Source organism: Oncorhynchus keta, chromosome 12 (genome assembly GCF_023373465.1).
Source record: "Oncorhynchus keta strain PuntledgeMale-10-30-2019 chromosome 12, Oket_V2, whole genome shotgun sequence".
NCBI classification, from domain to species: domain Eukaryota; kingdom Metazoa; phylum Chordata; class Actinopteri; order Salmoniformes; family Salmonidae; genus Oncorhynchus; species Oncorhynchus keta.
This window is the reverse complement of record NC_068432.1, coordinates 23,272,762-23,296,768: the sequence shown is the minus strand read 5'-3', so window position 1 is coordinate 23,296,768 and position 24,007 is coordinate 23,272,762. Positions and strand designations below refer to the sequence as shown.

The window sequence follows — 24,007 nt, the reverse complement described above, 5'->3', positions numbered from 1 at the left end:
TAAAATGTTACGTTCCAGAAACAGGAAATACTGCAGAATATGTTACTTTTGTAGCGGAACCTTTGATAAAGGAAACTTTGTGAAAATACGGAATGTTTATAACATCGGTAAAAATAAAAAGAATGCATATTTTACTTATACTTTTTGGAGCAATTGTTTCCTACTTCTTTTGGATACAATACATTTACTATCGGCAGAATTCAGCAAAGTCACGTAAACATTGGTTGCGATTTATGTTATGTAGAGACAAACAAATCAAATCGTCTCAAACAAGCGATTTAACTGGCGATGTTCGAGCACTCTTTTTAACCGCTCATCCGGATGACGAATGCATGTTCTTTGCACCAGCAATTTTGAGACTCGTGGAACTAAATGCATCTGTTCATTTATTGTGTTTATCTCAAGGTGGGTTTACAATGAATAACATTTTTTGCGTATCCTATGTATTCCGTCCTACAACCAGGGCTAGCTTTACATCATTTTCCATGGAAAATAGTAGCCGATTAAACTCAACTATTTACGATGGAGGAGCTGAGACTGTTGTGGGTGGAATAGAACTCCGACGTCACTTAAGTTATTATTATTATTAGTTATTTCGGCACAAAAAGAATAGCCCGCAATTACACACGACATTGTGAAGTTGAGTTTAGTCGTCTAGGAAAATAGCAATACGCTGCAGCACCAATTTGTCTGTATAGCTAGGTCTCCCATTTTCTATTCTGATCATTTGTTCAAAAACAATGGTTTGTTCAGCCCTATTTAATTCATGCTTGACACAAGAAAAGAGAAACGGCTTACTAGAGCCAAGTATTGTAATAGTTATAAAACGAAGTGTTAATTACTTTTTTTATAGCCATGTGGCAATTCCTTTACATGACAAACATATTACTTTTCGCCAAATAATCACTTAGGCAATTACTACAATCAAGGGTTTCAGCGTCGAGAAGAGCTTCTAGACAGCTGTGCCGTTTTGGGAATACCAGCCTCCCAAGTCACTATACACGACTGCAAGTAAGTAGTTTCTGCCAGCAAGTAAGCAATCTTCAGCACAATTATCATTCTGCAGCAGGCTTACTACACCTGTTAGGTGCTGCTAGGTTGTTCCAGTAGCAATGAGGCCCTTAAAATGTATTTTCTGTAACTATTGATGGCATGGATACACATTACCCATGTTGTGTTTGGGATGTTGGTTTAGAAAGGAATCTGTTGTTTTAAATAAGAAGTGCCTGCTTAGCATAAAATCGTATACTTAACAGAAATATAAATGCAACATGTAAGGTGTTGGTTTCATGAGCAGGAAATAAAAGACACTAGACATTTTCCATACACGCAAAAAGCATATTTCTAACATTGTGCACAAATTAGTTTTCGTCTCTGTTAGTGATAATTTCTCATTTGCCAAGATAATCCATCCACCAAACAAGTGTGGCATATAAAGAAGCTGATTAAACAGCATGATCATTACACAGGTTCACCTGGGGACAATAAAATGGCACTCTAAAATGTGCAGTTTTGTCACACAACACAATGCCACATATGTCTCAAGTTGAGGGAGTGTGCAATTGGCATGCTGACTGCAGATATGTCCACCAGAGCTTTTTCCAGAGAATTTAATGTTAATTTTTCTACCTTAAGCTGCCTCCAACGTCATTTTACAATGTTTGGCAGTACGTCCAGCCGGCCTCACAATCGCAGACCACGTGAAACCACAACAGCTCAAGATCTCCAAATCCAGCTTCTTCACCTGCGGGATCATCTGAGACCAGCCACGCAGACAGCTGATAAAACTGGGTTTGCACAACTGAAGAATTTATGCACAAACTGTCAAAAACCGTCTCAGGGAAACTCATATGTGTGCTTGTCATCCTCAACAGGGTCTTGACTTGACTGTATTTCTGAGACGTAACCAACTTCAGTGAGAAATTGCTCACCTTCGATGGCCACTGGCACGCTGGAAAAGTGTGCTCTTTACGGATGAATCCCAGTTTCAACTATACCGGGCAGATGGTGGCATGTGGGCGAGCGGGTTTGCTGACTTCAGCGTTGTGAACAGAGTGCCCCATGGTTGCGGTGGGGTTAGGGTATGGGAAGGCAAAAGCTAAGGACAAAGAACACAATTGCATTTTATCGATGGCAATATGAATGCACAGAGATACTGTGACGAGATCCTGAGGCCCATTGTCGTGCCATTCATCGGCCACCGTCACCTCATGTTTCAGCATGATAATACACAGCCTCATGTTGTAAGGATCTGTACACAATTCCAGGAAGCTGAAATCACCCATTAATCATGTTTGGGATGCTCTGAATCAACAGAGTGTCCCAGTTTACGCCAATATCCAGCAACTTCGCAGAGCCACTGAAGAGAAGTGGGACAACATTCTATAAGCTACAATCAACAGCCTGATCAACTATATGCGAAGGAGATGAGGCAAATGGTGGTCACACCAGATACTGACTGATTTTGTGATCCACGCCCCTACCTTTTTTTTAAAGGTATCTGTGACCAACAGATACATATCTATATTCCCTGTTGTGAAATCCATAGATTAGGGCCTAATTTATTTATTTAAATGAACTGATTTCCTTATATATATATTTTTTTTTTTTTTTTTTTTTTATCAAATTTTATTTGTCACATACACATGGTTAGCAGATGTTAATGCGAGTGTAGCGAAATGCTTGCTATATGAACTGTAACTCAGTAAAACTCTGTAAAATCTTTGATATTGTTGCATGTTGTGTCTTATATTTTTGTTCAGTGTAGTTAGACCGGTTAGCTGACAATGCCACTAAAACAATGTACACGCTTCAATGAGGTAAAAGGCTGTGTGTTGTGATTTGGGGCGGCAGGTAGCCTAGTGGTTAGAGCGTTGGACTAGTAACCGAAAGGTTGCATGATCGAATCCTTGAACTGACAAGGTTAAAATCTGTCATTCTGCCCTTGAGCAAGGCAGAATGACAGTTCCTAGGCCGTTATTGAAAATAAGTATTTGTTCTTAACTGACTTACCTAGTTAAATAAAGGTAAGCAACAATGACAAGAAGCTGCCATGTGGGGAATCATAGCTGGCTAGTTTTATCTTGTTTTTCATACCATGTCTTGTAGAGGTGTACTGGTACAATTTATGGGGACCTCGGTTCGGTCCAACTATTGCCTATGCGCACGTTATAATGAAAATGAATGAGTCTTAATTGGCACATTTCAGACTGTCCTTTTGTGAGGCGCAGATAGGAACTACTTCTGTATGATGGCAAGTGGTGGGGTCGAAAAACGAAGAGGATTCTCCATCGTTTAAATCTCCAGTTTGGGAACATTTTGGCTTCCCAGTAGATTACAACAGTGTACTGTTAACAGTACTATGTAGCCACTGCTCAACGAGAATAGTCTATGCAGCTGCCAACACCTCAAACGTGTTGACACATTTACAGCGGAATCAACGCAGTAGTCCTACCAACGGAGCAAGACTGAAACGCCAAAAAAGTGCTCGATCCACATTACGAACTTTGCCCTCTCGGCACCCATTTCAGCAAACGGGTAGTACCCGCTCTATATATGCAAACTAAATCTGAAGTTGTCAATGCACCCTGTGTTGGGTTTAGGCTACTACAGATGGATGGACCTTCAGGGCTTACAGAGGGGTACTTAGTGGCAGCCCATCAATTTATTCCTGAGTGGGAGATGAGAAGTAATGTGCTACAGACACGACCCCTTTATGAGAGTCACACAATTGCGCGTCTTTTTCTCTTTGTAGAAAAGCATAGCAATGTCTGAGCCATGTTTCTATATTGATTTCACATGCATATTGCACTTTATTTTAGTGTTGTTGAGTAATCATGCATTTTCATTTTAAGAAAATACAAGAGGTTATTCCTGATTTGTGCTCTCTTCAGGCATTATATGATCATGGAATACCAACACTTTGTATTTTCTTAAATAAACAAAAATGACTACATTAACGTTTGCCATTTAATTTTCCCGATGTACCGAAACCAACCGTGACCCCAAAACCACAATACGTACCCAACCGTGGGGTTGGTGAACTGTTACACCCCTAATGTTTTGAGGTGTTTTGATTGATGTCACGTCTATGCTAATATGGCAAGAAGTCGCTAGCCAACTAACCAACAACTGTAATGACGTATTTGAGAGACAAGTACTCATTGTGCAAATGTATTTGTTTTCAATAAACATTGGAGGTTAAATATAGTTTATCTTGTCAACAATCTAAGCCAACCCTGTGTTTTTTGCCCCATTTGTTGCGCACACACCAATTTTGTTGCTAAACAACCAACCCATCTATAAGCAACCTTGTCAGAACAGTCCATTTATTAAGCCCCCCCCCCAGTGTCTGTCAGAACAAACAGTAAACCAGCCACAAATCAAACTCCTCCTTTCTTACCATGACAGAGCCTAGTCAGCCTGGCCTGACGTATTGGCCAACTCTGTCATTAGGGGCCATAAATGATTAGGCCCCAGAGGCATTGAGAGGTCGGCCCCTGTTGGACATCCTCTCTCTCTGCCCTCTGAAATCTTACCAGGTCTGCAATGTGATATGAGATTTTGGCCACCATTTCTTTTCAGCAATTAGTTATGTGACTAATTGGTGAATATTAAGACTTATGTTGTGAGTGACTTAGACCTAAGTGATAAACCAATTTTACTGTTTAGTGCTCTTTAAAAGTTGCTGCTTCTTGATATGGAAATGTCATGAGGATTTGAGATGTAGTCACTGCTATATTCTTATCAATTATGTCATATATATATATTAGTGCATTCGGAAAATTTTCAGACCCCTTGACTTTTTCCACATTGTGTTACGTTACAGCCCCCCTCATCAACCGACACACGATAGCCCATACTGACAAAGAAAAACAGCTTTTTAGACATTTTTGCAAATTTATAAAAAACTGAAATATCACATTTACATAAGCATTCAGACCCTTTACTCAATACATTGTTGAAGCACCTTTGGCAGCGATTACAGCCTAAAGTCTTCTTGGGTATGACGCTACAAGCTTGGCACACCTGTATTTGGGGAGTTTCTCCCATTCTTCTCTGCAGATCCTCTCAAGCTCTGTCAGGTTGGATGGGGAGCGTCACTGCACAGCTAATTCCAGGTCTCTCCAGAGATGTTTGATCGGGTTCAAGTCCAGGCTCTGGCTGGGCCACTCAAGGACATTCAGAGATTTGTCCCAAAGCCACTCCTGCATTGTTTTGGCTGTGTGGTTAGGGTTGTTGTCCTGTTGGATGGTGTACCTTGGCTGTGTGGTTAGGGTCATTGTCCTGTTGGATGGTGAACCTTCACCCCACTGAGGTCCTGAGTGCTCTGGAGCAGGTTTTCATCAAGGATCTCTCTGTACTTTGTTCTGTTCATCTTTCCGTCAATCCTGATAGTCTCCCAGTCCCAGTCTGGCCACTCTACCATAAAGGTCTGATTGGAAGAGTGCTGCAGCGATGGTTGTCCTTCTGGAAGGTTCTCCCATCTCCACAGAGGAACTCTGGAGCCCTGTCAGAGTGACCATCGGGTTATTGGTCACCTCCCTGACCACGGCCCTTCTCCCCTGATTGCTCAGTTTGGCTAGGCGGCCAGCTCTAGGAAGAGTATTGGTGGTTCCAAACTTCTTCCATTTAAGAATGATGGAGGCCACTGTGTTCTTGGGGAACTTCGACGCTGCAGACATTTTTTGGTATCCTTCCCCAGATCTGTGCATCGACACAATCGTATCTCTGAGCTCTACGGACAATTCCTTCGACCTCATAACTTGTTTTTTCTTCTGACATACACTGTTAACTGTGGGACCTTACAGTATATAGACAGATGTGTGCCTTTCCAAATCATGTCCAATCAATTGATTTTACCACCGGTGGACTCCAAGTTTTAGAAACATCTCAAGGACGATCAATGGAAACATGATGAACCTGTTATAAATGTGCAAAGAAAGTATTAAAAACCTGTTTTGTTTGACATTATGGAGTAATGTGTGTAGATTGTTACGTTATCCTCATCAATGTCGAAAAAGTCAATGGGTCTGAATACTTTCCGAATGCACTGTATATTAAAGCTCATATTAACTCTCATGAATTAGCTTTATAACTTTGAAGTACTAATTACTCTGTGCTAATCAATGTATGCCTCCCATTGTATATCAGAAGGAATCCCCTTTCTGTTACTAGAATAGACAATTGCTATTGTCTGTAGACCTTTAACCAGAATACTTTTTTAGCTAGTAGACTGACTAGCTGCGCATATCCAGACATGCATCCAAAGGTGATATATATTTTTTTTACCTCAGATAAATAGTGTTCACTGGTAATTAACAATAAATAGGCCTAAGCAGATAATGTATTTTTACCTAATAGTGGTCATTTTGTCCAGTAATTGGTAGATGAGGCGTTCATTGGACAAATCCTCTGGTGGTTCAGAGAGAATGAGAACATCAATGGCGTCATGGCTGTGGTTCAGCGGGATGGATAAGAAGGCTGTGTATTTTTACTTAAAAGGAGAAAAAAAGGCCTCCATCATCCTAGTAAAGGAGGCCATGGCTGTATCCCTAATGGCACCATATTCCCTATTTAGTGCACTCCTTTTGACCAGAGCCCATACAGCTCTGGTCAAACCTCAAAGTAGTGCACAGTATAGGGAATAGGGTGCCATTTGGGACGCAACCCATGGCTGGTATTGGTCCAGAGTCCAGACCACCCCTGGGCTCAGCACCACTGGACACCCCCTTTCAGACACAAACAAAAGGGCCTGGCCAGGTCTTAGCTTCATTGGCTAGAGTCTGCATAGATTATTCACTGTGTGATGGAAATACTTCCTGGAAACTTGGAAAGGGAAAAATCCCATTGTAGATAATGTTGCGTAAAGCTGTGAGATGGATTTGAATTCTGATTGCTAGATCATTTTAAACTAGGAGGATTTGTGTTTAAATTAAATTTGACCCCTATCCCTCATGAACTGTCTTTTTCAGATATGTACTGTACTGCTCTGTAAAATCTTCTGCGTTTTGCCATTTCATGTTTTTACGAGTATTGTTGATGCGCCTGCAAGGTTTACAATCCTCTGGAACAGACCACTGCCTATAATCACTGACTTCTCAGCCCAGCGGGTAGGGGTTGTGTTCAAAAGTGCTCACATTACAGGAAAAAAAGTGGAGGGTGGAAATAAATAGTAGGAGACCTTTCTGTGGACAAATCCCAGTGGCTGTACCAGGAAATTGTGGAGGTTCTCAGAACAGGTCTGTCTGCCGCTTGAGATTATTGCACCGCAGTTCACCAGGACAGGAGTGGCCTGGAACTGGCAGTATTAAGATGGCAGCATGCCCAGATTGTCTGCCCCGCAGTACATTGTTGGCATTTCATAACCTCACTACCTCCCTTTCCATTTTATCATCTTGACGAGTAGGCCGTCATTGTAAGTAATCATTTGTTCCTAACTGACTTGCCTAGTTAAATAGAGGGTAAATACAAAAATATTGTGCACACAGATAGATGGATCAACTTTGATCTGAATCAGGATGTAAGTGCATGTGTGTTGGTGTGAGCTACACCCCTTATGCTATGACCCTCACCTTGTACTAGTGGCTGACAGCCCACTCTCCTTCCTGTGTTTTTGGTGTTTGCCTAAAAGACTCACCCCCTAAACTACTCTGTAAGATCCCTACCCCCACCTTCTCTTGCACTCTCTCACACATTTTTCTCTTGCCCTCTTCCCCCTCTCTCTATCACACCCTATTTTTTTTCTCTCTCTCCCCCCTCCCTTGTCTGCTGAAGCCAACTGCTAAGGACCATGGAGTGGAATTTGGAATGGCTCTGAGCCCTTCACATTTCAGCCTCCCAATCCAGGTCACTGATGTTTTTTTTTTTTTTTTTCTGTCTGTAAATGTTTGGCTGCAGCTTGGCTACAGTACATTATCAGTATCTTGAGACAAGTGTGTGCAGATGTACATGTACTTCCTCTGGGTCATCTCAGTTGTCATGTTGACGTGAACTAATAAAGTGAGACGTCATTCCCGAGGAGCTGGTCTGTTAGCTGACTAACACAGAGAGTTGGAGTCACTGAGGGAGTCTACACACAGCAGTGCCCTGCCCTAAAATAACCCTACAACCCTCTTACTGCGTGTGTGCATTTGTGCACCTCAGATTCAGTATGAGTTGACTGTTGGATTAGTAACTGCCGTCCAACCAGTGATGCCATCACTAATGTTTTAGGCCCAGTGCTACACCTCCAACCCCCGTCAAATCAAATGTATTTATATAGTCCTTCGTATATCAGCTGATATCTCAAAGTGCTGTACAGAAACCCAGCCTAAACTCCCAAACAGCAAGCAATGCAGGTGTTGAAGCACATTGGCTAGGAAAAATTTCATAGAAAGGCCCAAACCTAGGAAGAAACCTAGAGGGGAACCAGGCTATGCTGGGTGGCCAGTTCTCTTTTGGCTGTGCCCGGGTGGAGATTATAACAGAACATGGCCAAGATGTTCATGGTCAAATAATAGGTCTGGGACAGGTAGCACGTCCGTTGAACAGGTCAGGTTTCCATAGCCGCAGGCAGAACAGTTGAAACTGGAGCAGCAGTACAGCCAGGTGGACTGGGGACAGCAAGGAGTCATCACGCCAGGTAGTCCTGAGGCATGGTCCTAGGGCTCAAGTCCTCCGAGAGAGAGAAAGAGAGAATTAGAGAGAGCATACTTAAATTCACACAGGACACCAGATAAGGCAGGAGAAGTACTCCAGATATAACAAACTGACCCTAGCCCCGACACATAAACTACTGCAGCATAAATACTGGAGGCTGAGACAGAAGGGGTCAGGAGACACTGTGGCCCCATCCGATGATTCCCCCGGACAGAGCCAAACAGGAAGGATATAACCCACCCACTTTGCCAAAGCACAGCCCCCACACCACTAGAGGGATATCTTCAACCACCAACTTACCATCCTGAGACAATGCCGAGTATAGCCCACAAAGATCTCCGCCACGGCACAACCCAAGGAGGGGCGCCAACCCAGACAGGAGGATCACATCAGTGACTCAACCCACTCAAGTGACGCACCCCTCCTAGGGATGGCATGAAAGAGCACCAGTAAGCCAGTGAGGCAGAGAATCCCAGTGGAAAGAGAGGAACCGGCCAGGCGTAGACAGCAAGGGCGGTTCGTTGCTCCAGAGCCTTTCCGTTCGCCTTCACACTCCTGGGCCAGACACTCAATCATATGACCCACTGAAGAGATGAGTCTTCAGTAAAGACTTAAAGGTTGGGACGGAGTTTGCGTCTCTCACATGGGTAGGCAAACCATTCCATAAAAATGGAGCGCTATAGGAGAAAGCCCTGCCTCCAGCTGTTTGCTTAGAAATTCTAGGGACAATTAGGAGGCCTGCGTCTTGTGACCGTAGCGTACGTGTAGGTATGTATGGTATGGCAGGACCAAATCAGAGAGCTAGGTAGGAGCAAGCCCATGTAATGCTTTGTAGGTTAGCAGTAAAACCTTGAAATCAGCCCTTGCCTTGACAGGAAGCCAGTGTAGGGAGGCTAGCACTGGAGTAATATGATCACATATTTTGGTTCTAGTCAGGATTCTAGCAGCCGTATTTAGCACTAACTGAAGTTTATTTAGTGCTTTATCCGGGTAGCCGGAAAGTAGAGCATTGCAGTAGTCTAACCTAGAAGTAACAAAAGCATGGATACATTTTTCTGCAGCATTTTTCGACAAACTTTCTGATTTTTGCAATCAGATGGTAGATGGAAAAAAGCTGTCCTTGAAACAGTCTTGATATGTTTGTCAAAAGAGAGATCAGGGTCCAGAGTAATGCCGAGGTCCTTCAGTTTTATTTGAGACGACTCTACAACCATTAAGATTAATTGTCAGATTCAACAGAAGATCTCTGTTTCTTCAGACCTAGAACAAGCATCTCTGTTTTGTCCGAGTTTAAAAGTAGAAAGTTTGCAGCCATCCACTTCCTTATGTCTGAAACACAGGCTTCTAGCGAGGGCAATTTTGGGGCTTCACTATGTTTCATTGAAATGTACAGCTGTGTGTCATCCGCATAGCAGTGAAAGTTAACATTATGTTTTCGAATGACATCCCCAAGAGGTAAAATATATAGTGAAAACAATAGTGGTCCTAAAACGGAACCTTGAGGAACACTGAAATTTACAGTTGATTTGTCAGAGGACAAGCCATTCACAGAGACGAGCTGATATCTTTCCGACAGATAAGATCTAAACCAGGCCAGAACTTGTCCGTGTAGACCAATTTGGGTTTCCAATCTCTCCAAAAGAATGTGGTGATTGATGGTATCAAAAGTAGCACTAAGGTCTAGGAGCACGAGGACAGATGCAGAGCCTCGGTCTGATGCCATTAAAAGGTAATTTACCACCTTCACAAGTGCAGTCTCAGTGCTATGATGGGATCTAAAACCAGACTGAAGTATTCCGTATACATTGTTTGTCTTCAGGAAGGCAGTGAGTTGCTGCGCAACACCCTTTTCTAACAATTTTGAGAGGAATGGAAGTTTCGACATAGGCCGATTTTAGTTTTTAAAAATATTTTCTGGGTCAAGGTTTGGCTTTTTCAAGAGAGGCTTTATTACTGCCACTTTTAGTGAGTTTGGTACACATCCGGTGGATAGAGAGACGTTTATTATGTTCAACATAGGAGGGCCAAGCACAGGAAGCAGCTCTTTCAGTAGTTTAACACTGAGTTCACACATTCACCATAAACTAGGGTTTCATCATTGTCTTTGTACTCTACCTCTTACTTGTTTAGTCCGATTATTGTACCGTTTTGCTCTGTTGTAGGCTTTATTCAAAGGAGTAGCTCCTCCTTTTAGTGTTCTTGCTGTTGTTTTATTGCCTCAGTGCTAACACTGGTTAACACTGGATATTACGTGCCATAAAGGTCAATTCTCCTTTTGCAGGCAGCCATGAAATGGGAAGCCTTTTGCCAAGGTGAAAAATAGCCCATGCATTTGAATCAGAATTGTTCATCTTTATCAATCAAAATTGTCATGTTTGTTTGACGTGTTGACATTGATAACATATCTACAAAGTTTAGGAAAAATTAATGAATACATTATCTCCAAAAAATCTTCTAATTTTCCCCTGTACACTCTTTCGCTTTCTCCTCCCTCCCCCGCAGTCAGCAAGTGTTCTCCCTTTCTTCTAGTCAGTCGTTCAGTGGTACTGTGATATGATCAGATGATGTCTGGCTGACTGACTGACTGGCTGGCCCTCATCCTCGTCAGACCTTAATGAATAGGACAGCTGTGTTGACAGTCTCTGGGCTGGGCCCCAGTGCATCATGGGGCATGGCTTTTGTTGATCAGCCCTGATCTGAGCCCGATCTACTGCGCTGCCTCTCCACTTGCACTGGCACGACCTCATTCACTCTGCCTGCTCTCTGCACTACGTGTAAGAGAGAGAGAGAGCTTGTCAGTCCCATGCAAAAGTTCATCCACTCCCACACAACCCATTATTCATTGGCCTGGAGCACACTGTACTGTAGTCTTCCCTCTGACTGACTACAGCAGTGACTCTATACATGCATCCCAAATTGTACCCTATTCCCAATAAAGTGCACTACTTTTGACAAGATACCTATCGGCCTCGGTCAAAAGTAGTGTACTTTATAGGGAATACAGAGCCATTTGAGACACAGCCGAAGTCCGTCTTCTAACTTCTGCAGAGGTGACTAACCTCAGTGGCCTGCCTCATCACAGTGTCATTTGCCCCTGAGGCGTCTCTCCACCAAGTAGATACTGTATTTCCTAAGGAAGATAAACCTGACCTTTATAGTTCAGTTGGATATGAACTTTCAAGTGTCCTAGCCAAGTTGTTGATTTGGTATCCAGTCAGAGTTAAGAGAGTGCAGGAGTAATGTCAGAGTAGAGTCGGAGCATCATCCTCCCCCCACTGTGTTTAATTATACATCGATCTGGTGGAAAAAATAGCTCTGGCTGATTTACTGGCTGCTAGCAGGGCAGAGCTGAGGACTAAGAGAAATGCACACACACACACATATACATACATATACACGCACTGAGGACTGACAGAGAATCTTGTGTTGAGTGGTGCCAACCTCTCACTGTGTTCCCATGTCAGCCACTCAACACACTGCCCTGTCCTGGCCAACTGTTAATACAATCACAGTCACCACGTATGGGGGAGAATATTAGTCCAAAATAGTCTGATGGTTGAAACACTCCATCGTCTTAAGGGCACACTCTATTTTGGACGGGGGAGATAAAGTGATATGATGGCGCATATACTAAATAATGTGTGTGTATATTGAGCATTTTTTTGCATAGCAGCCCTTATCTGACTGAACACTGTATTTGCTAGAGCTATTTTAAGCTTAAATACATGTATGCCTATAAGAGTACAAATAAACATTGTAGACATATTGAAAGTAAAATCACAGCCTATCAACCCCTCTGTAAAAAGATCAAATGTAACAAAACACATGGGCCTATTGTGTAATAGTCCATTTAGAATATGCTAGACTTCCCACAGTTCCTAAGTAAATTAAATATTGCAGTGTTTTCTTTTATATAAGACATTTTGTGTTTTTAATGTAAATGTGCCGTGAAGGAGTTAACCAACCAGCGGTGTGTCTCAGCGTTTTCCCAGCATATCCTATAAACCTGACAGTGGGGACAGGAGCCTAAGCTTGTCTGGCAGTATCCTAGGCCTCTGGCTGGCCCATGTGACCAGACTAAACAAGGAAAGTGCTGTCTGTCAGTCAGTCAGTCTGTCCTATAGCATAGCACTGCCCCTCTTGTCGACTGGGCCAAAGTTCAACCACTGCATCCAGATGCCTGCAAGCAATTAGACATCCACATGCAAAGCTGCAGGAGGGGGGCTAGGAACGGGGAGGTTACTCTAGGGCGTTTGGCACTGTTGCCATAGTGAAGCTCACTCTGCTGCCTGCATCCCGCTTTGAGGAAAGGTCAGGTAGATCATCTGTCTTTTGTACATATTTCTTCTATTTTTTTCCTCTCCTTGTCCTCTTTTGCTTAGCTGCGGTTGCCAGGGTAAAAACTGAATCTTATTTTTTTTCAACCAGGCTTGTGGAAGAACAGTAAGTTACAGTTGCACTTCAAAGCTAAATTTGACAACAAATAAACAATAGCTGTTTACTGTGAAGGGTATGTGAGGTTTAAAGTTGATGTGTTTTGGTGTTGTTTATATGTCTTGTTAACGGAGATGAAGTTGTGAAGCCGAATATTCTTGTTTGACGTCTCACGCCTTTGCAACCAGAGAAAATGTCTCATTTTGTGTCACGCTTTACTTTTTCTACATTGTGCCTTTCATGCATACTTAGCTAATAACCAATGCTTTGAACCAAAGTCCAACAACATTTGTCATCCAAAACAAAAGAGAACATGGCGCATATGAACATAATTAGGAATCCTACTAATGCAGTAGGAGGGCAGGCTACTTCAACCCTAATACCCCCTCCCCCCGTGATACAGCACCCTTCAGGCCTGACCCCCATAGCCCTGGCAGGCGTTTGATTTGTGTCCTGATCCATCACGTCCCTCCACAGGCACAACTGTCCTGCCCCATTGTTATGAACCAAGGGGGAGGTGGGACGACCTCTATTCACCCTCTACTCCATTACCTCCGCCACCCACCCCCATCTCAAAATGTACAAGACATCAGGTCATTGCTCTCTGTCCAGTGTCTATCCTTTTCTTTCTCCCCGTTTCTCTCTCATTCATTTGCTTCCCTGACGTTGAGCTGTGGTGTTGTTTTTTTTAACCAAGTACGTCAAATGTCATCATGCGTTCTATTAGCCCTATGCATCCATTTTGCAACAGTCAAACCTCCTATTCTTATTGTTGGTCAGATCAACATGTAACTAGCAGAGAAATGGTTCATCTCTGTGTGAGAGCGAGAGCACTACTGCTTTAGCCAGCCTTCCTAATGAAGCCCTCAGGACTTTGTTTTCATCTGAACTGCCCCGACCCGAGTGTGTCTGAATCACTCTCAACATGCTCCACTGCCTCGCTCTCTCTCCCTCTCTCTTGAATGTTTGATGTCTCTGGAGGGAAAGAGAGGCAGGAGGGAGGGAATGAAAGAGGAAATGAGAGAGAGAGAGGGAGAGAGAGGCAAAGAAAGCTGTGAGAGTGATCAGCATGAATGACACCCCCCCATAAATAGTTGGTGTGATGAGGTTGTCTGATGGACAGACTAGAGTAGCTCAGGGAGGTGTGGGATACACACCTGGAGCCAAATAGTATTTGAAGTCTTTTAAATACTATGACTGTTTGATTAAGTCTGCCTCAAGTATGAGATGGGTGGGGTTTGCACTTTTTGGGGCTATTCCATTGGTTTCATTGTGCCAGGAAAACTCAATCAATCACAGATAAACTATTTGAAAGATGTTGAATACTTTCTGAACCCAAGGGTGTGTGTTGTACATGGTCTTTGTTCTCCCTAGGCTGTAGATTCAGTTGAACAGGATACTAAGGCCCCACTGACCCCTAACGGCCAGCTACAGTATACCCTGGCTGGCATACATTCTAAAAGAAAGAGAACCTTTTCAATGGTTGGGTCCAGTGTTCTCCGTGTGTGAATCTTGTGCATTGTAAGAAGTAGGCTACGTATCCATTTTGTTGAGTTGAAGTCAGGCTACTGTTTTGGTTGGTTGGTGTGCTACAGTAGTCTAGCCAGTTAGAGAAGGGTGACATACCTGCATAGTCAGTTTTATCAATGTCCCAAATGGCACCCTATTCCCTATACTGTTTATTACTTTCAACCAGAGCCCCACTGTAACTCCTTGGGGCGTCAGGTTTGAGGTTAGAGCATTAGGCCAGTAACCGGAAGGTTGCTAGATTGAATCCCTGAGCTGAAAAGGTACAAATCTGTCACTCTGCCCCTGAACAAGGCAGTTAACTCACTGTTCCTAGGCCGCCATTGTAAATAAGAATTTGTTCTTAACTGACTTGCCTAGTAAAATAAAGGCTAAATAAACTCTAACGTATGCCGCTCTTCATCTTTCAGAGAACTGCCAGACGATCCCAACGTAGAATGGAGCATCTCAATGGCCTCCTCTCTAATCCTGAAGCACATCAGAGCCCACTCCATCAACCTGGTATGATGACCAACTCATCACTGAATCTCACTATCATTTATCAAGTAGCCAATTCTATACAGTACTGTGTCTGATTGATTTAATGACTTTTTTTCTCCTGTGAGTGATTTTTCTAACGAAGCCACCCTGAAAATGCTAGATTATTTGTATAGGCAGTTTTCGGACCACAGTCTTCTGGCCATTGTCAGTAGTCTTTTGTATCTGTGTATGTCTCTCACAGGCTCCAAGGGACGGCATGATAATGAACTGAAAGAGGGTCATCATGTCTTCCTTCCTTTTTATTTAGCAGAATATGGTTGTGGTGGTTTGAGCTCAGGTCACTGTCAGATTTCAATCAACCTTCCAGGAAATTTACCAAAAGGAATTTGGGAATTGAGATCTTAACTCTTTTTTTTCTTGTCCGTCCGCAACCATTAGTATTCTGACAAAAGCTGAACCCAGTCTGTCTGCTTTCTCAGATAAATAATTACGCAGGAGAGTGCACAGCAGGACCAAACAGTTCAGTGTAGGTTATTTTGATCAGACTACCAAACAGTTGGATGGATATTTCTTCCCCTTCAAATTGTATTTGTCACATGCACCGAATACAACAGATCTTACTGTGAAATGCTTACTTACAAGCCCTTAACCAACAATGCCGTTTTCAAAAGTAAGTAAGAACATTTTGCTAAATAAACTAAAGGACAAATAGTAATAAAATAACAATAGCAAGGCTAAGTCTTCAGATCCCTTGACATTTTCCACATTTTGTTAACTTAAATAGTTTTTTCCCTAATCAATCTACACACAATATCTCCATAATGACAAAGCAAAACATTTTTATTAAACATTTTTGAAATGTTTGAAAAATAAACTGAAATATCACATTTACATAAGTATTCAGACCCTTTACTCAGTACTTTGTTGAAGCACCTTTGGCAGCGATTACAGCCTAGAGTCTTCTTGGGTATGACGCTATAAGCTTGGCACACCTGTATTTGGAGAGTTTCTCCCATTCTTCTCTGCAGATCCTCTCTTGCTCTGTCAGGTTGGATGGGGAGCATTGCTGCACAGCTATTTTCAGGTCTCTCCAGAGAGATGCCACTGAAAAACATCCCCACAGCATGGTGCCGTCTCGTCTGTTCCCTGTCTCGGAGCTCTACGGACAATTCCTTCGACCTCATGGCTTGGTTTTTGCTCTGACATTCCATTTCAACTGCGGGACCTTATATAGACAGGTGTGTGCCTTTCCAAATCATGTCAAATCAATTGAATTTACCACAGGTGGACTCAAATTAAGTTGTAGAAACATCTCAGTGATGATCAATGGAAACAGGATGCACCTGAGCTCAATTCCGAGTCTCATAGCAATATATATATAGATATATCTATATATATATAGGCCCTTTGCTTTGTTGTTATGGGGTATTGTGTGTAGATTGATTAGAAATAAACATGTTCTAATCCTTTTTAGAGTACGTCTGTAACGTAACAAATTGTGGAAAACACCAAGGGGTCTGAATACTTTCTGAAGGAACTGTACAAGTGTTACCAGTACAGTGTCAATGTGCAGGGGCACAGGTTAGTCGAGGTAATATGTACGTGTGTGTTGGAGTGTCAGTGTAGTATGTGTGAGTGTATGGTTTGAGTCCAGTAAGTGTACATTGAGCCTGTGCAAGAAAGTCAGTGCAATATAATAAGAATTAAATAAGGGGATCAATGTAAATAGTCTGGGAACTGTTCAGCAGTCTTATGGCTTGGGGGTAGAAGCTGTTAAGGATCCTTTTGGTCCCAGACTTGGAGTTCCGGTGCCTCTTGCCATGGAGTAGCAGAGAGAACAGTCTATGACTTGCGTGGCTGGGGTCTTTGACAATTTTTGGGGCCTTCCTCTGACACCGCCTAGATGCTATCTAAAACCAGAAAGGGTTCCTGTCCCCATAGGAGAAACCTTTGAAGAACTTATTTTGGTTCCATGTAGAACCCTTTTGGTTCCAGGTAGAACCCTTTCCACAGGGAGTTCTACATGCAATCCAAATGGGTTCTACCTGGAACCAAAAAGGGTTCTCGTATGCGGACAGTCGCAGAACTTTTGGAGGATCTGAGGAGCCAAGCCAAATCTTTTCAGCTTCCGGGAGGGGAATAGGTGTTGTCATGCCCTCTTCATGACTGTCTTGGTATGATGGGTCCTTAGTGATGTGGACACCAAGGAACTTGAAGCTCTAGACCTGCTCCACTACAGCCCCTTCGATGTGAATGGGGGCTTACTCTGCCCTTTCACTTGCTCAGAGGTTGTTGTCCTGGCACCACACTGTCAGGTCTCTGTCAGGTCTCATCGTCGTCGGTGATCAGGCCTACCACCACGGTGTCGTTGGCAAACTTAATGATGGTGTTGGAGTTGTGTGTGGCCACGCAGTCGTGGATGAACAGAGAGTACAGGAAGGGACTAAGCACGTACCACTGAGGGGCCCCTGTGTTGAGGGTCAGCGTGGCGGATGTGTTGTTGCCTACCCTTACCACCTGGGGTGCGGCCCGTCAGGAAGTCCAAGGTTCTAGTTGCAGAGGGAGGTGTTTAGTCCCAGGGTCTTTAGCTTAGTGATGAGCTTGGAGGGCACTATGGCATTGAACACTGAGCTGTAGTTAATGAACAACATTCTAGGTAGGTGTTCCCTTTGTCCAGGTGGGAAAGGGCCGTGTGGAGTGCAATAGAGATTGCGTCATCTGTGCATCTGTTGGTGAGGTATGCGAGTTGGAGTGGATCCAGGGTGTCTGGGATGATGGTGTTGATGTGAGCCATGACCAGCCTTTCAAAGCATTTCATGGATATAGATGTTAGTGCTACGGGGCGGTAGTCATTTAGGCAGGTTACTTTGGCTTTCTTGGGCACACAGACTATGGTGGTCTGCTTGAAACATGTAGGTATTACAGACTGGGTCAGGGAGAGGTTGAAAATGTCAGTGAAGACACTTGCCAGCTGTTAAGGATTATGCACAAAGATGAACTAAATCATAAAAGAGACTACAGAAATATAAAGTATTCCACCTTTCCCATGATATAACCTATTCGTATTGGTTTACTGCTGTTACAGTTTTTAGCAATTAAGTCTAAGCCTAAAACAAGCAAAAAAAGAGTTGAAGCAGATATCCTTGGAACCCATTTTTATTATCTGTTCGGTTTGGCAACAACTAATATTTCCAGAAACTGGTGTTTGTACATGTAATCATTTTTTGCCTCCTCCAAGTCAACTCTGGCAGATGTAAAATGTCTCCCTCAGGCCAGTAAATGGCAAGACATGACCCTGCTCTGGGTTAGAAGGTATGTGGTGTCCACCTTTTATGTTCGGTTTCAGGGACACAATCATGGTACATTTATCCTCTGCCTCACTCAAAAACTGCTGTGTCTTTAGTCAAGTTGTTTTTCTTTCCCTTTGACCTGCTTGCTCCCCCTTTTCCCTTTCCCCATCTTCCCTTTCCCATCTTCCCTTTCCCCATCTTCCCTTTCCCCCTGTTCCCTTTCCCCATCTTCCCTTTCCCCATCTTCCCTTGGTTCTCAGGTGAACAGGCATACAGACAGAAAAAGGCTCTTAAATATCAGTTGTCTCCTGCCAAGCTGCATTCTGCTATCAGTGTGAGTCCCAAATGGCACCCTATTCTAGCACACAAATTTTGACCACTATATAGGGAACAGAGTGCCATTTGGGAGGCAGGCAGAGACACTGACATTCAAGACACGCCTCCATTAACCAAACCGTGAACGTGCATCTCTTTCTTTGGCATGTAGCCAACATTTCACATTGATATTTGATACTTTATGCCATAACATAAAATAACTATCTTCAAATGAACATTGTTGTTGTTTCAGGTGCTGACCTTCGATGGAAGGGGAGTGAGTGGCCATAGCAATCACACTGCCATCTACAAGGCTGTCAGGTACGAACGAGACTTTAAACACTGTCCATCATTCTAAGGCTGATACGTGTGTGTCCTTTTAGATTTTATTGTATTTTAATAAGCCATTTTTGATCCGTTTGTGGAAAGCACGTCGTCCTAAGGGATGTACACTAGGAAACACATATTGTCCACAGATCCAGGACCAGAACCTGGACAAGAAACCAGCCTTGTAGGCGACATTCCTATACTTCATTATTATAAAACATACATACACCACATACTAAAGATCCCAACCTCCCCACTCCCCTACAAACAAACACAGAAGCATTCAAAAACACACACACACTGTTTTGCATGATTCCTCTGTTGCATAGTTGAGAGGTCGTCCAAACCAACACTCCACAAATGGATCTGCAGATGGCCCTGCTCTCAGAAACCCACAGGAAATCACGTCCTGAAGAAAGGAGGGTGGAGAACTAGATGAGAAAAGTAGGGAGGAGAGGAGGATCGCTCTGATCTGGAGAACTGAATAGGACACCAGTCCAACAGTTGCATCAGACTGTTGTGAAATAAAATAAAATAAATGTTTTTGTGTTTTGTCATATCACAGTCTCTCATGATAGACTGGAATAAATGTTTAAAATCGAGGAGCTGGCCTGTGCGCACAAGATATTTGGTTCTGGGTTCCATCTGAAATTATTGTGATATGTAGCTACACTACAGTGTAGTACAGTGAGTGAACAGAACAGGTGTGTTCATTGACTAGTGCTGCCTGCTTGGTCTCTTCCTCTCTGAGCTAAGCCTCCCTGGCTCTCCTCCAACACCCAGACCTCATCTCTAGTAGGGGAGGATGAGAGTGTTGTGTTGTCCAGATCATATCCCATGATTCCCATTAGACTTAAACTCACAAGTGATGCGCACCATTTTATAAAAATAAAAAGAGATGTATAAAGCCATCGGTGTTTTGTTACCTTGGTGTAAGTCTCCAGTGAGAGCTTGTACTGAACAGGAAGGAGGAGAAGTGAAATGTCCTCTAGAGTTCAGACCGTGGTGAGTGTGAGAGGAGAGGGAGAGTTACTGTAGCGAATGTGGAATGTGACATGGAAGATCCAGAGACCATAATCCACTCATAAGTTATCATGAACCACAATTCATTAGAACACATCAACAGGTTGTTGCAGCTGCTATTACTGTCTCACCATCATCAATAATTGAGGAGACAACTATTCCCTATTGCAAATTATCCTATTCCTAACATTTGACAGGCTACTTTGCTGCCTTGCCGCTTCTCCTTGTGAAGGCTTAAGCTATTCACCTTTTAGCCATTTGAGCTGTAGCCAGAGAAACTGAACCGTTGGCTCTAATATGGCTGGAAGGACCATACTTTGTCCTGAAAAGATCGTGTATGGTTCACACCCACAAACTTTTTCACTGTCCTGAACTTTGGGAGTGTAATTAGTTCACTTCCAAATTGTACGTAACTATTTGTCTCATAGGAAAAGCAAGTAAGCCTATCTGTAGGATTTTCTTGCAAGTCAAAGTTTGTGTGTGCTTAGCCTCCAATAACTACTGTGTTGATGTTGTTTTTTTGCTTGTCTCACCCAACAGCTACCTGGCTTCCATTGGCAACATACCAGATGGCGAGTATTTAACCTTTACATTTTTATTTGGCCAAGCACATCTCAAATACCTATATTTGGATAATCATTATCAGCATGGTAAGGTATTTAGCCTATTATAAATTATACACCTAAAAACATTTGCATCAATTACATGACATGATGGTAAATGGAGTACAAACTGGTACACTTATAAACTCAGGACAAGAAGAGAGAAGTTATCCTAAAGCAGTGTAGTTGGAACTGGAGTCTTGGCAAAGACCGCCATCTAGTGTTGAAATTTGTGTGTGTCACTTGCACTTCTCAGTCAGCTTCGAGGCATTAGGAACACAACAAACTATCAGCCAGTTCTTCACCATTTGTTCCTTTCTCCCAGCTGGATGTGAATCTATTCCCATTAACACCCTCCCTCTGTTAGACTTATTTCCTCCAACTCATCATGGCTTTGGCCTTTGTAAAATAGTGGAGCCACATCGTCACAGCTCTTCCTAAAGTGTTGCACCCCTCAGGCCAGGCCAGGGTCAAACTTTTAAACCCTCTTAATGTAGCAGCTTGTCAGATCTCTCTCACTCTCCATCTCTCATGTTTTTCTCCCTAGTTAACTCCCTCTGACTCCCTCCCTGAACTCTGCTGTAAACCTTCCTCTTACATAATATTCAAACCCTTGACCCCTGCTGTCTATATCGCCATTGGTATTTTATTAGGATCCCCATTAGCTGTTGCAAAAGCAGCAGTTACTCTTCCTGGGGTCCACGCAATATGAAACATAATACAGAACTTCAATCGGCAAGAACAGCTCAAAGACAGAACTACATAAAAATATTTAAAAAATGGCACATGTAGCCTACATATCAATGCATACACACAAACTATCTAGGTCAAATAGGGGAGAGGCGTTGTGCTGCGAGGTGTTTATTTATCTGTTTTTTTAACCAGGTTTGCTGTTTATTTCAGCAATATGAGATGGAAGGACGTTCCATGCAATTGGGGCTCTATATAATACTGTACCCTTTTCTTGGATTTGTTCTGGATTTGGGGACTGAGAAAAGACCCCTGGTGGCATGTCTGGTGGGATAACTGTGTGTCAGAGCTGTGTGTAATTTGACGATGCAAACGATTTGGGATTTCAACACAATGTTTATTTTAAAAAGAAGGGATGCAGTCAGTCTCTCCTCAGCTCTTAGTCAAGAGAGACTGGCACGCATAGTATTTATATCAGCCCTCTGTTTACAATTAAGAGCAAAATCTTGATATTGTAAATGAAGTTACTGTTATACTAGATAATGATATTACTGTGCCACATCATGGCTCACACTAGACAATATTGCATGTTTTAAGTGACATTATGAGACATTTAGAGTGGCACTGTCTTGATCAAAAGGGGGAAACAAACAAGACCATTTAACACTCTGTACCCTGTCCTCCTTTCCCGTGATCTAGAGCAGACGAGAGAGAACACCTTTCTATTACAGTAGGATGTGAGATCAACCTGTTGATTAGATTTCAGCCAGGACCATTTTATCCAGTGATGAGCATCGTTGAGAGAGGGATGGTTCCTATCGCAACAGTTGATTAGCTGTAAACATGCCACACCAAGACCTTACTGTACATGAGTGTGCTATCACATTGGTACTCTGCATTCAGTGTTGAGGGAGATAAACCTCAGTGTGATTCTAAAGCCTATTCACACAGTTGCATACTATAATCCCCACTCATTTTCACCAGCTTACCCAAAGACTCTTTTGCCCAATGAACCATTTACTGTAGATATCCAAGTCTCCCAAAGACATGGGGCAATATGACTGTACAAACCCACAGTAACTCTTTGCTAGTAGCTACATTTCCTGTCTGGTCATATTTTCCTCCACTTGAAATATGGCTTGTCTTTCCATATCTTTGTCTCCAAGACTTCACACACTAATTATATTACATTTATGTCATGTAACCCTGTAAATGATCTGTTTTTCATTGACATTCTGGGTGAGATGTAAATTGCACAAAAGGTACACTAACTAGGCTAGGATTGTCCATTCTCCCACAGACTGCAGTCTCCTCTCTCTGTTGACCATTGGTGTTCTCAGGAAGTACCTCTCCTTCCTGGAGCTGCCTATCAGCTGGCTCCTCCCATCAGATCTCTGCTGCGTCATAGGCTCAAAGGGCTACATTCAAGCTAAGGTGAGCCTGTCATCAGCCTATACTATCAGGCTTGAAATAGACATGTTACGGCAGTTCCACTAACATCTCCTCCCCTATTATTATGGGACAAACATCGTCAATACATGTAATAGCCTAGTAGATGTATAGTTAGGGTGAGGCATGTATAAAAACAGCATTGGGATTTACATCCGGTGTACATACAGTGAAAGTCCTCGCTCTCTCTTTCTCTATGAAAGTGAAATTAGGTCTCAACACCTGAATTGACTGGTACTGGCACTGTGTACATAGATCAATATTTATAGTGAAATATGCTATATCAGCGTTAGAGAAAATTGTCAGACACCCCTCGCTGGACATGAGACATAAAGATTGATTTGAACTTCTGGAGAAATTCGTGTTTTTACCATGCATCAATATTTATAGGGAAATACATTACATGAACGCAGTGCCAGTACCAGTCAATTCACTTTTATTGAGAAAGAGCGAGGACTTAGGGATCACCTTATACACTTGCGGATGTAAATCCCAATAATATTTTTAAACATGCCTCACTCTGTCTGTAATGACTGATGTCCAGCGAGGGGTGTCTGACAATTTTCTCTACCGCTGATAGATCTTTCTCTAGTCTAATAGACTCTTTATTCACCAGAGGGCCATGCTCTGTCACCGTACCCAGCTCCTGTGGTTTCGTTACCTCTACATTTGGTTTTCACGCTACATGATTATCAACACATTCCAAGTTATTGATCAAGGACCAAAGAATCTGAAGATCTATTAGTGAAAAATGAGGTTCCTGATTAATCTTCTGAGAATACTGTTACTTGGGTTTGTTAATCTTACTGTAATCAGTTTGTGCATCTTTTTATATGTTTTGCCTCATCTGACATATTGATCTCATAGCACTGATATATTCAGACATACCTATTGCTACCTATTGATTTAATGTAGATATTATATTTTTCTAACTTTGTTGTTGAAGGAAATACACTATTAAAGTTTCTCTTCCACTCATTGTCAACATTGTTAGTTGGGAACAGATGACTTATCGTTAATACACTATTTTCAGTTTACTGTAAAAATGTTGACATATACTGACACTGTAAATGAATAGTGAATTTGTCAAATTTAAGTAAAATGTGAATACATAGACATTGATTGTAACCAAACAGGGTAGGTTTGGTCCTTTTTATTTTTGTAAATTATGTACAAAAGTTAGAACAAATGTTCAAATTGTTAATGAACCAATAAAGTTTATTTGATTTA

At 42.5% G+C, this 24,007-nt stretch overlaps 1 protein-coding gene across 1 annotated transcript; it reads left to right on the top strand.

Annotated features, from left to right (window-relative positions):
- Nucleotides 1-975: 975 nt before the first annotated feature.
- pigl (phosphatidylinositol glycan anchor biosynthesis, class L) lies at nucleotides 976-23,993 on the top strand. Its single transcript, XM_035782234.1, has 7 exons — nucleotides 976-1,011; nucleotides 15,012-15,102; nucleotides 18,632-18,705; nucleotides 18,940-19,007; nucleotides 20,577-20,608; nucleotides 22,629-22,762; nucleotides 23,394-23,993. Exons 2-7 carry the CDS (start codon nucleotides 15,039-15,041, stop codon nucleotides 23,520-23,522), a joined length of 501 nt encoding a protein of 166 aa, XP_035638127.1. The 5' UTR covers nucleotides 976-1,011; nucleotides 15,012-15,038; the 3' UTR covers nucleotides 23,523-23,993.
- The last annotated feature ends 14 nt before the right edge of the window (nucleotides 23,994-24,007 follow it).

What these genes read in the sequence shown, in the direction of transcription:
- pigl (XM_035782234.1), top strand. Translation starts at nt 15,039, where the DNA reads ATGGAGCATCTCAATGGCCTCCTCTCTAATCCTGAAGCACATCAGAGC. An exon ending in GCCATCTACAAGGCTGTCAG is followed by an intron (nt 19,008 to 20,576) that starts GTACGAACGAGA and finishes CTCACCCAACAG; the next exon opens with CTACCTGGCTTCCATTGGCA. An exon ending in AGGGCTACATTCAAGCTAAG is followed by an intron (nt 22,763 to 23,393) that starts GTGAGCCTGTCA and finishes TTTATTCACCAG; the next exon opens with AGGGCCATGCTCTGTCACCG.